Source organism: Phoenix dactylifera, unplaced genomic scaffold (assembly GCF_009389715.1).
Source record: "Phoenix dactylifera cultivar Barhee BC4 unplaced genomic scaffold, palm_55x_up_171113_PBpolish2nd_filt_p 000285F, whole genome shotgun sequence".
NCBI lineage: Eukaryota > Viridiplantae > Streptophyta > Magnoliopsida > Arecales > Arecaceae > Phoenix > Phoenix dactylifera.
In genome coordinates, this window is record NW_024067769.1 from 538,900 (window position 1) to 551,816 (window position 12,917).

Here is a 12,917-nt window from a genome sequence, read left to right on the forward strand (position 1 = left end):
GTCAATTTCTATCGCAAGCAATCGAAGCGTCCGGCCAAGGGGATCTCAACGTCCGATAAAGCCTCGCTGCATGGCCTGGTCTCCCTCCGACCGCTGTTCAAGCAGAGGGTCCAAGGCTAACTAATTGCTTCTTTCACCTTTTCCCTCGGCGGCGGCTGTCATCACGATCTGGACATGAGCATCACTTTCAATTGTAATCAGATTCAACTTGGGAGAATGGGGCCCAGAGTCAGCAAGAAATTTGTCGCAGCGCTGCTGAGTTCGGGATGGTATGAAGCATTAATCGAACTGTTTGCAACCATAACTCAAAAAACTCTGGCTAAAAATAATTCTAATTTATATGATTAAAAGCAACAGTAAAGCTTCATTTTGAACCAATGTCAATTTTTAGAACAACTGTAATGATACTTATACTAAATGGGCTCTCTTAGGCTTTTATCATGATATTATATGTTTTCTCTACAATGAAAGCCTGACCAACTCTAAAGATTTTTGTGGCTGTATTTTAATTTTTCTAGTTACACATATCAAGAATCTATGAATCAAATTGCGTGGAGGTTGATTTAGTTTCTTTCTTTTATCTAATCCATGTCTTTGGTACTTCTTTTACCCTTTTCTTCCTCCTACGTCACTTGCAAACTTAGTAATCATAGGTAAAAATGAAGAAACTATCTCTATAATCAATCTCTCCATTGAGATAAAATGTGTAAATAATTCCATCAATATTTAAATTATCGGTTAAGTGACCAAATTATAAATATCCTTGTATTTTATAACAATTCTTATGCAAATTATTTTTCAATCCATTATAATTTTGGGTGGTGTCAATTATTTATGTTTTGGCCATCATGTATACGTTTTTGGTATAGGGCTCATACACAAGTCAATATGTGTTATTACATTATATTTGTACCACGCCAAAGACTTGACAATGCATAATCATTCTGGTAGCCTCCTTTATTTTTTTTTTAAACCACCAACGTAAGATGCTGATTACCTTACGTCTTCGTTGCATGTTGTTGACTCCTTTCCGGTCATCGGTGCTTGACTATGACATCCCGTGTATCCATTCTCGGAGAAACTCTAAAACATGACACTATGACCCAACACCCGTCTACTTCGATGAGGGACCAATTACTGTATGTCTTAATCAATTGCAAGATGCGCTATACAAGCCATCACAAGCTACCCAAGATATTTTAATCAGGAAAAAGACTGAGGACGATCGAGGAAGAAAAGCCAAATTATTGATCATGGAGGTCGGACATCTAAAGATTCGTTCACATGCAACAAGATGCGCTATACAGGAGGCCACACATAGCAACCCAGAGCGAAATTGGGTGCACAATGCTCGTTTGGATCATTATATTGTGGTTCACGAGGCGACACCAGTCTTCTCCTGAACCGTGTCACAACAGGTTTCTTCCAAGGCAAACCACTATATAAACACTCAAGCCACCCTTGCTCTTTGCTGCACCATTCCAAATCAAGTGTTTCCACAGCAATGGCTCACCAATGCTTTGTGCTCACGTTGATGGTCTTGGGTGTTTGGGTCTCTGGAGCCACGGCTCATGGCATTGCTGACGAGCCTATGTCGAGGAGGCACGAGCAGTGGATGGCTCAGTATGGGCGGGTCTACATGGACGCAGCAGAGAAGGAGCGACGATTCCAAATCTTCAGGGACAACTACGAGTACATCGAGTCTGTCAATAAAGCTGGCGATCGCAAGTATAAGCTTGGCCTCAACCAGTTTGCCGACATGACCAACGGGGAGTTCAAGGCTTCTCACCTTGGATTCAAGCCCATGCCTATGGAGTCCAAGACAGGAAGCTTTCAGTACGCCAACCTGACCGACGCGCCTCACAGCATGGACTGGAGAACCAGAGGTGCAGTTACTGCCGTCAAGAATCAACGCTCGTGCGGTAAGATATGGCGTACAATGAGTTATTTAAATTTAAAGAACAACAAGATACATGAAAGATGTCATCGAGTAATTAACATGGCTCACAAACAAGTTATCTAACCAACAACATGTACGTACGTAGGGTGCTGTTGGGCATTCTCTTCTGTGGCTGCCATTGAAGCGATTACTCAAATCAAGACCGGCAACTTGGTCTATCTGTCGGAGCAACAACTCGTGGACTGTGATGCTAACGATGGAAACCACGGATGCCACGGGGGATTTATGACTGGTGCCTTCCAATACGTCATTAATAATGGAGGGATAACAACTGAAAATAACTACCCTTACAGGGCAAATGATGGCACTTGTGACACCAACAGGGCATCATCATCGGCAGCTACTATCGGCAGCTACGAGAGCGTGCCTGCAAATGACGAGTCCTCGCTCTTGCAGGCCGTCACGAACCAGCCTGTTTCAGTTGGCATCGATGGTAGTGGACAAGACTTCCGCCACTACAAAGGTGGCATCTTCACCGGTGCATGTGAAACGAATATGAACCACGCTGTGACCGCTGTTGGTTACGGGACAGCTGAGGATGGGACTAAATATTGGCTGGTAAAGAATTCATGGGGTACAACTTGGGGTGAGATGGGATACATGCGCATCCAGCGTGATGTTGCTGCACCGGAAGGGCTCTGCGGTATTGCCAAGCTTGCTTCTTACCCAACAGCATAAGTTCAACGATCTTCTACAGTGTCATTTTCTTACAATAACTTAAGAGGAATCCTTCCCCACACAAAAAATAGAAGAAGGAAAAAAAGAGAGAGAGAGGAAATAATGTTTATATCATTCTGTCATGTAATTGTTGGTTGTCTAAAGAATCTGAATAAAGTTTCTAATTTAATCAAGCTTGAGTTGCTGCAGCAAAGCTCATAAATCAGATGTGTAGAGAGTAATAGAGGCAATATTCTTCAGGGCTTTTTCTTATGTCTTGAAGACTTACATATGAGACAGTAGGGCTTTCAAATTTTTTTCAAAACACATTGGACAGTTCTAGAACATTAAAGATAGCAGACATGAACATAGAGAAATAAAGAGATACATTGACAATACAACTTGGACTGCATAGGAAAAACAACAATAATTAAAACAAGTTCTAAGTGCATTAACTTCCAACACTCTCCCTTAATGCAATTTCTTGACAACTCCAATGAGATTTCTGAGATAACAAAACTTGTGCTTTGGGAGTGCCTTTGTTAATATATCTGCTAGCTGCTCTTTACTCTTAAAATACTTGAGCTGAATTTTACTATTCTCTATAGCTTCCCTTATGAAATGGTATTTGATTGCAATATGCTTGGTACGATCATGACTGATTGGATTTTTTTTCAATAGCAATGGCTGATTTGTTGTCACAAAACAATATGGTTTCTTCTTCCCGTCTTTCTCCAATGTCTTCAAGAATTCTTCGCAGCCACACAACTTGTGAAGTTGCTTTTGCTGTAAACACATATTCTGCTTCTGCTGAAGATTGTGCCACAATATTCTGCTTCATAGATGCCCATGAACATATGCCTGAACCAAGAGAAAAAACATAGCCACTTGTGCTCTTCCAAACAACCAGCTCTATCACTATCACTGTAACCAATTAGATTTGAACATTCTCCAGCCTTGTAAAGAATCCCATAATCAAGAGTGCCTCTCAAGTATCTAAGAACTCATAATGGTTCTGACTTGGTTCTTGCATGTAACGGGAAAGTAAATTTACAACAAACATTATGTCTGGTTTAGTAGCTGTAAGATACAAGAGACTACCAACTAAACTTCTATACATTTTAGCATTTGCCTTCTTAACACCATCATCCTTCAACTTTTCATTTGCAACCAAGGGAGTAGAAACTGACATGCATATTCCCATCTTGAATTTTTTAATAATGCCTTTTGCATACTTCTTTTGAGAAATGAAAATCTCATTTTGTGTTTGGAATACTTCAATTAACAAAATATAATGCATTGGCCCTAAGTCACTCATTGCATAAGCCTGCATTATATCTCTTTTGAACTCTTGAATCAAGCTTTCATCATCACTAGTAAAGATTAAGTCATTAACATAAATTGAGACTATCAACATGGAAGCTTTTTTCTTCATGACATAGAGAGTGGGTTCACTTTGGATTTTCTCAAAACCCTTCTTGGTGAAGTACTTGTCAATCTCACTATACCAAGCTCGTGGAGCTTGCTTCAGCCCATAAAAGGCCTTTTTCAGGTTGTACACCTCATGTTCTTTTCCTTTCACTAAGAATCCTGTTGGTTGCTCAATGTATATCTCTTCTTCAAGTGTCCTATTTAGAAAAGCAGATTTAACATCAAGCTGGTATATTTTCCAGCTTCTTTGAGCAGTAAGAGCAATGATAGTTCTTATAGTTTCAAGTCTTGCAACTAGTGCAAAAGTTTCACAGAAGTCAATACCTGGCTTTTGCGCAAATCCTTTGGCGACAAGCCTTGCTTTGTGCTTTTGAATGCTACCATCTTGATTAAACTTAGTCTTGTATATCCACTTCACTTCAATTACATTTCTTCCTTTAGGCCGATCAACAAGCTCCCATGTATGGTTTTTTCTATCATACTCATCTCTTCTTCCATTGCCTTGATCCAAACTTCTTGCTGTTTTGCTTCTTCAAAGCTTTCAGGTTCTAGGACAGAGAAATTGCATGCCTCATACACTTCACTTAGACTTTGCATCCTTCTTGGAGGACTTTCAGGTGAAGAGTTGATGGGCGAAGACAATCCCAAGCTTGAGCTTGGACTTGATGGGGCTGTAAATAATTGAGAGGAATCATCTGAAATTTTTGGAGTATTGTGCTCCACTTCCCATGTTTCAGATGGAATCTCCTACACTCTATTGTTAGTCCACTCCCATGAAACTTTTTCATCAAAAATAACATCTCTACTGATGATTATTTTTTTAGTTTCAATATTATAAAGCCGATACCCTTTTGTCTTTAAGCTATATCCAACAAAGATGCATTTTTCACTTTTCATATCAAACTTTGCTCTCTTCACACTAGGAATGTGTGAATAGCAAATGCAACCGAAAACTTTGAAATGCCTTACCGATGGCTTGACTCCGCACCAAGCTTCAATTGGAGTCTTGTTCTTCACCGCCTTTGTTGGACTTCTGTTGAGAATATAAGCTGTTGTATGAACAGCTTCAGCCCAGAAGGTTTTTGGTAAGCCTTTATCATTTAACATTAAGATAGCCATATCCACAAGAGTCCGATTTTTGCGCTCGGCCACTCCATTTGTGGGTTGTATCCTGCCGTCAGTTACTTCCAAATACCTTCATCTTTACAATATTCTTCAAAATTTTTTGATGTGTACTCGCCTCCCTAGTCACTTCGAATAGTCTTAATAGTCCTGCCACTTTGTTTCTCAAGGAATGCCTTGAATTTCTTGAACACAAGAAAGGCCTCTGATTTTTCCTTCAAAAAATAAACCCAGGTCATCCGAGAGAAATCATCAACAAAAATAAGAAAGTACCTATTATGATTCAAAGAGGGAGTTCTCATTTGTCCGCATAAATCCGTGTCTATAAGCTCCAATGGTGCCTTTGCTCTCCATGAGCTTTGTTTTGGAAATGATCCACGTTGTTGCTTGCCCATTATACACCCTTCACATGGATCCAAACTGATTTCAATGTCTGGCAGCCCATTCACCATATTTTTCTGCTTTAATAGCTTTAGCCTGTGGAAGTTTAGATGACAAAATCATTTATGCCATAGCCAAGAATCTTCAACAACTTCTCCTTTAAAAGTTGAAACTGATTTATACTTGAATTCAACAAAAAAATTTCTGTTCTTGGCCATCTTGATAGATGCAATTGCCATAGTCTTATTTTTTCAATCTAAATTATGCAACCATCATCTTCAAAGCAGAGACGATAGCCATTTTCCACTAGTTGCCCAATACTTAGCAAGTTTTGTTCAAGGTTAGGAACAAGCAAAACATCATGAACATGCTTTGTTCCTTTCCTAGTTTCAACAGCAATGCTTCCTTTTCCTTTGGCTTGTACAATAGCTCCATTTCCCAACCGCACCTTAGGTGTGACTGTAGTATCAATACCAACAAATATTTTTTCATTTGGTGACATATGATTACTTCACCCACTATCTAGGTACCATACACTATTCTTTTCTTCACAAGCTACTTGGCAAGCATAAAATAAATTTCCCTCATCATCATCCTTTTGCTTAGTGAAGTTAGCTTGACTGTTTGTCTTAAATCTGTAATTTTTTCAATATGCCCAAACTTCTTACAGTGATTGCATTGAGGCTTCCCATGATGCCAGCAACTTGATGTATCATGGTTTGTCTTTTTGCAAGACTTACATGACATTTTAGAGTCATTAGAGAACATACCTTTCTCATATTTTCCTTCTTCCTTCTTTGAGTCATTCTTCTTCCATCTTCTTTGTTGATTGCTTGAATCACCTTTCTTGAAGGATCTTTGAGGCTTCAAGCTGAGCTTTGATTGAAAAGCATTTTCAATCGATTGGTCAGAATGCCATTGTCTCCTCTGCTCATGAGACTCCAAGGAACCCATCAATTGCTCAATGGATAAGGTGCTGAGATCCTTAGACTCTTCAATCGCCGCAACAATGTAATCATATTTTTCGGGCAAGCTGATTAAGATTTTCTCGACTATCTTCTGATCAAACATATCTTCACCATACATCTTCATCTGATTAACCATATTAATGACTCTGGAGAAATAATCTTTTACAGATTCAAATTGCTTCATTTTTAAATTTTCGAACTCCCTTCGTGAGAATTGGATTTTATTGTTATTGCCTTACTGTCACCTTGAAACTCCCGTTGCAAGGTCTCCCAAGCTTGTTTTACTGTGTGGGCTCTGATGATTCTTGGAAAAATGGTTGGAGAAACTCCATTTTGAATCTTGGAGGGAGCTCTAGCATCTATCATTCTGTTTGCATCAAGTCTCTTCCTTTGGGCATCAGAAAGTCCACTCTCATCATCAGGATCTTCGAAACTTTTTTCAACAATGTTCAAAAGAAACTCCTCATTTTCACCTTCCAAAATTCATAATTTTTACTTCCAAAAACTGGAATAATAGAGAAAGAAGGAGCAGGATTTTCTGTAGCAGAGGAAGCCATCTGGTACTGTTGTTGCTGTCTTCTTTTGTGGGAGAAATACGCCTAGGTATATCTATCGAAACACAACTTTGATACCACTTGTTGGTTGTCTAAAGAATCTGAATAAAGTTTCTGATTTAATCAAACTCGAGTTGCTGCAGCAGAGCTCATAAATCAGATGTGCAGAGTGTAACAGAGGCAATATTCTTAAGGGCTTTTTCTTATGTCTAGATGACTTACATCAGAGACAGCAGGGCTTTCAATTTTTTTTCCAAAACACGTTGGATAGTTCTAGAACATTAAAAAGAGCAGACATGATCATAGAGAAAGGAAGAGACACATTGACAATACAACTTGGACCACATAGGAAAGACAACAGTAATTAAAACAAGTTCTAAGTGCATTAATTTCTAACAGTAATAACTTTTATGTGGTAGTGCTTTGTTAAGCAAAGTAATCTTATAGTGTTGAGACTTGCTCCTATTTGTAGCTACACTTCGATACAAAGCTACTTTGTGTTGTTCGTGAATCTAAGATATTAGTTAGTTATTAAATGTGATGTGTACCTGATTTTGCAAGTAATTTTTGTTGGGGTATGTGGAGACCATTGGTGATGAAGAAAATTGAAGGAGAATCAATTCTGCATAATTCTGTCTGGCGGACTACCGGAGTCGACTAGAGCTACAGTCGAGTCGACTCGGAAACAGTCGAGTCGACTCGGGAACAGTCGAGTCGACCCGGGAGGAGAAAGGCCAGAAGACCGAGAAAACCATATTTCTGTCTCGACTGTCAGAGTCGACTCGAGATACAGTCGAGTCGACTCGAAGCATCGTCGAGTCGACTCGAGCTACAGTCGAGTCGACTCTAGATCGTGCCAGTTTTGTCCAGACGTGCCAGAGTCGACTCGAACCACAGCCGAGTCGACTCGGGCTCGCGAAAAATCGTACGGACGATTTTCTTTTGGTGTTTTTGGTGGCGTTTCGACGGCTATGATCATCTGAAGGTCTTGAGACTATATATAGGACTCATGAGAGCCCTAGGAGGATAGATATTCAAGGATAATTTTTGAGAGAGACTCTTGTTTTGTGCGGGTAGGGTTCTAGAGAAGAAGAGGATTGGGATCCTACTTCTTGTGCAAAGGGAATTCTGTGTGAATCTCTTGTAGAGCTTGTTAGAAGTATGCCCTAGAAGCCAATTTGGCTGACGCATTATTTTATTCTAGGACATAAATTTGTACTTGACCTAATAATGAATTTATTAGAATGGGCATTCTTTTCATTCATGTTCTTATGTGTCCATGAATCGTCCAAAAAATTAATAAGATGATGACGTATATTCTCAAGAGTTGAGAATTTGAGGCATGTGTCATTGGTGATTAATTTCTGAATTGCTCCTGATCGATGGATCATCACGAGGACGGTGATCGATCCGCTGAGATTAGTGCACAGATCGCTTTCTTTGATGGACGAGTCTTGAGTCCACAGTGTGGCGACACTGGAGCAATTGTGCAAGTGCTTGTTAGAGAACAAGGGTACTGAGCGTGACCATAGCAAGTAGTCACTTGGATGTCTATCCACTCGTCAGTGACTTACTTGATGCTGTAGTTGTATGACTGGTCCTTTGACCTGCGATGCCTCGGCTATTCACAGTGAGGTTGCTGTAGTTTGACGAGCACATAAACATGAGCCCTAGCCAATTGGGTTCTTGTGGTGCAGATTGGCTGCAGTAGGTTCATTGTAGGAGTAGGGGTGCATCTAGATGGAATCTATCGATCTTGATAGGTTAAGAGAGATCCTATATGATTTATGAGACTGAGTTCGTAAATCCTCGGCCGGGGTAGTATGTACAGTGGAAAAGGAGTTTTTCATTCTCGAACTTAAGTCGAATAAATCTTGACATATGACAGACGATGGGGTTTGACGAATTATCCATGACCTCCGTCCTGTAGGGATCCACGATAGAAGGACTGTATTATATACTAACTGCACCTAGAGGTTCATCATTCCATTCTGCTGGGTAGCCACTACATGCTGCTAGGTGTCACTGGTGGATGGTGAGACTCACAGGGACTATCTTGATGATTGATGATCCCTGGTGAGTTGAGTTGGAATTGTTCCAACCCATTGAAAGGAGTTTTCAATGATATTGTGATAGAGATCGCAGTATATCTCACTACCAGACAGAATAGAACCTATGGGGTCACACACATTAGAGGTATTGACCGATCTGATGGTTGAATTGTGATTTGCAATCACAAATAATTTATAATTATCAATTTGATTGATAATTGTTTTAACTCACTAAAAGTTAGTGAGTAGAAGAAGGAATAATTGCAATTGGATTGCAATTTAATTAAATCAATTGGACTTAATTAATTGGACTTGATCTTATTTAATAAGAGTCCGATTTGCAGTAGGACTCCTAGAGTCTTAATTAGATTAGGACTTCAAATTAAATTAGAGTCCTACTTGGAGTAGGATTTCTAAAGTCCTAATTGGATTAGGACTAGAATTGAATGAGTCCTAATTGAATTAGGATTTCATTAAGTCATAATTAATTTTAGTCTAATAGATTAAGATGACTCTCTCCATCTATGAGTCTGAGTTTCTTTCCAATTGATAGAGGGAATCTATCTTTAGATTGTAGAGGCATATTCATATGAAGTTATCCCAATAGGAATTCCGAGGGTGAAGATCGACGGTCTGGTCGAACACAGCTATCTCGCTCTCCTCTATTGATCGAGACCAGCTTCAGCCACTATTGCTAGGACGGGCTTACTTAGACTGAAACCGCCTAAGGTTCCGACTAAAACTCAAAAATGAAATAATTTTTCATTATCTAAATTGAAGTAATGGGAGGCGACTCGCTTATGGAGGGCCTGGTCCTGAGCCTGAGTGAAAAGCCCATTTAGACACTTCCTTCCTGAAGGAGAACTACTCTCGACGGCCCCTAAAAGACGGGGAAAGACAATAAGCAAACCCCCCGGTGTTCTCAAACGGCGAAGCCTTTCCTACCCGGTATTGAATCCCATCCCTTACCTCAGAGATGGCATCCAATACCTGACTTCCTAATTAGATTAGGACTCATAGGGATTAGGTTGGGTTCACCTAATCCTCTTTGGAAGAGGATTGGACTACTATAGTTAGACACCCAATAAAGAGGCCCCACCCCACTTAATTTGATTAAGTGGGGCGTGTGGGAAGAGGAGAGAGGAGGGAGGGGCGTACGCCCCTCCCCTTGAAAATTACGTGAAGAAAAGGAGGAGGGGCGTACGCCCCTCCCCTTTGGCCTTCAAGATAAACATGAGCTCCTAAAAGTTAGGAGCTCATGCGCTAGGGCTAAGAATAAAAAAAAGGAGAAGGGCGTGGGCCCCCCCTCCCCCCTCTTATGATATTCCTTATGTGCCGTATTCTCTCGTTCTCTCCAATGATCCAGCCGTGAACCCCCCCCCCCCCCCCTTCAGCCTCCTTGGAGCTGCAAGAAAAAAAAAGGAGGAGAAGAAAGATAGGTGGCAGGTGACCCATCTTTTCTCTCTTGGGCCCGCTTGACAATCCCCTCCTTTGGAAGTACGTGGAATTTTTCTCCTCCCTTTTGTGCCGTGAACCCATCTCTCCCTCTTGGGTTTCAGCCACCAGCAAGCAAAGAAAAGGAAGGAGGCATGCAGCCCTTCCTCCCTCTCTTCTTTTGGTTCCAAAAGAAAAGGAAAAGGAAAAGGCTGCAAAGGGGTTTTGCCTTCTTCCTTTTGATCTATCCTTCTTCCTCCTCTCTAAGGCAATCAAGAGTTGATTCAAAAGAGAGGATTTCAACCATCAAAACATATCTCTGCAAGGGAGCTAGCACCCTGGGAAGATTAGAGAGTTTGGATTGGTCCTCTGCCTCGTATGGATATCCGTAGAGGCCGGACGCGTGTGCGGCTTTAAGCGAACCTTCAACAAATACCACGATCATCAGATTGCGGTGATCATCTACCCGCACAAGGTGAAGATCTGATCTTCTTAATCATGTAAAAAGTATTTAATCCTAATGTATCTACAAATGACGGTTTTAAAATATGTTCATGCGATGAACGGAATCTCGCGCATGTCTTCCGTTGCGCGCAGAATTTTTCTGAAATTTTCTGCGGCGTGCGAGGAATTCCAACAGTGGTATCAGAGCCAGGTTGCGTAGATTAAGATTAGGATTAATTGATTAAGGCGTAATAGATCTAAAAATTTAAAGATTATGCTTGCTGAATTTTTCTGCATGCAGAATTTTCAGCTTGCTGATTTTTCTGCATGCTGATTTTCTATGCGATTAGATTAATGATTCTATTGATTTGTTAATGAGATTAAAAATATTTAGAATCATATCTTGCATGATCAGCAACTCATAAGATGACATAATCTGTTAAATATTTAGATCTGTAAATTTTATTTAATGCATGAGATGCGTATGGTGATGATCATGGATGGACCCTTTAATTGTGCTGAAATGTTCTGCAATGTCTGAGATATTCTGTGATGTTATGTGATGCATGTAAATCAGATTTTCAGATGCCTGCGTGCATCTTATATTGATGTATTAGAGACCTGCGTGTCTCATGAAAAAGGGTTGTAACTATTATTTAATTTTATTTATTTTTAAAGTTATCTGGGATGTAATCTGTGATGTGTTTGCATGTCAATGGTTGATCGGTGCATGCCTCTACAAGCACGATTTGCGCGGATCGAGATCAAGGGTTGATTGGAGATGGATCAAGGAGTTGATCGCAATTGGACCAAGGGTGCTCAAGATCGAGTCAAGAGTTGAAGACGATCTAACCAATTGACGTGCATGTGCTTGTACTATGACCCCATCCTGGATCCATGATCATCACCAGTTTAATTTTTGTTATTATGCCTGAATGTTTATGTTTATGTTTATGCATAGCGGGTAGATAATTATTTGCATGAGATGTACGTAATTAAATGAAAGAGACCGAAATTAAATCTCCTCGAAAAATATTAAGTTCATAGGTCTTCTACCGTAGTAGAGCTGCTAAGGTCTTTCCGGCGTTGATTTGTCTCGGCTGGATACAGTGGGCAAGTTGCATCGGGGGACTGGACCTCTCTATTAAGCATGAGATGTTGTAGGGGTAAAGATAGGGTTGGGCCCAATAACTGTTAGGTGAGGGACCCAATGACGGCTTTGCTTCTACGGTTATACGGTGGGTCCGACTTAACTAAGGAATGGGGCCAATAACTGTTAGGTGAGGTCTTCATTACTTAGAGACCTGATAGCGCTACAACTTGCTTGAGAAGCATTGTACAAGAGTTGTACACTCATCATTTATATGTCACCAATAACTGTTAGGTGAGGTGGCATGTAAATTGGTGGGACCGTAGCACCCCACTTAAAACCTAGAGTCGCAAGGTTTCCGTTTCTCTACCAGAGGAGTGTGAGAGATTCGAGGAAATAGTGGGAGGTGTATTTGTTTTTTTTTTTTTAAAAAAAAAGGCCCTAAAATAAATAGAGTTCAAGTACAAAATTCTAACTAGAATCTTTACTCTCTGAGGATTATAAAGTCAGCTTTACTCTTAACTCTTATCCTATAGAACAATCGTTTGACCAAACCCAATTATAAAAACTAGCTCAGCAAATTTCAAAATAGTTTTGAATTGTGAGAAATTAGGGTATATGCTAGACCATGGAATTCCTGTGTTACCAATCCGTCCGATTACTGGTCAGCATAAGACGCATGCTAAGTGGACGAACAATAACAATAAAGTTAGGTGCTGCATAATGGCATCCATGTCCAATGAATTACAATGCCAGCATGAGAACATGAAGACCGCCAGGGACATATTATATCACCTACAAGAGTTGTATGGTGAACAGAGTCAC

At 40.3% G+C, this 12,917-nt stretch overlaps 1 protein-coding gene across 1 annotated transcript; it reads left to right on the forward strand.

Moving 5' to 3' along the window:
- Window positions 1-1,444: 1,444 nt before the first annotated feature.
- On the forward strand, window positions 1,445-2,814 carry LOC103699333 (zingipain-2-like). The gene is made up of 2 exons (XM_008781363.4): window positions 1,445-1,922; window positions 2,046-2,814. The coding sequence occupies exons 1-2, from the start codon at window positions 1,505-1,507 to the stop codon at window positions 2,636-2,638; spliced, it is 1,011 nt and encodes a 336-aa protein (XP_008779585.3). The 5' UTR covers window positions 1,445-1,504; the 3' UTR covers window positions 2,639-2,814.
- Window positions 2,815-12,917: the final 10,103 nt, after the last annotated feature.

Bases quoted from the DNA above. Each gene is read 5' to 3' on its own strand.
- LOC103699333 (XM_008781363.4), top strand. From the start codon at position 1,505: ATGGCTCACCAATGCTTTGTGCTCACGTTGATGGTCTTGGGTGTTTGG. The intron at 1,923-2,045 runs GTAAGATATGGC...GTACGTACGTAG, and splicing joins CAAGAATCAACGCTCGTGCG to GGTGCTGTTGGGCATTCTCT.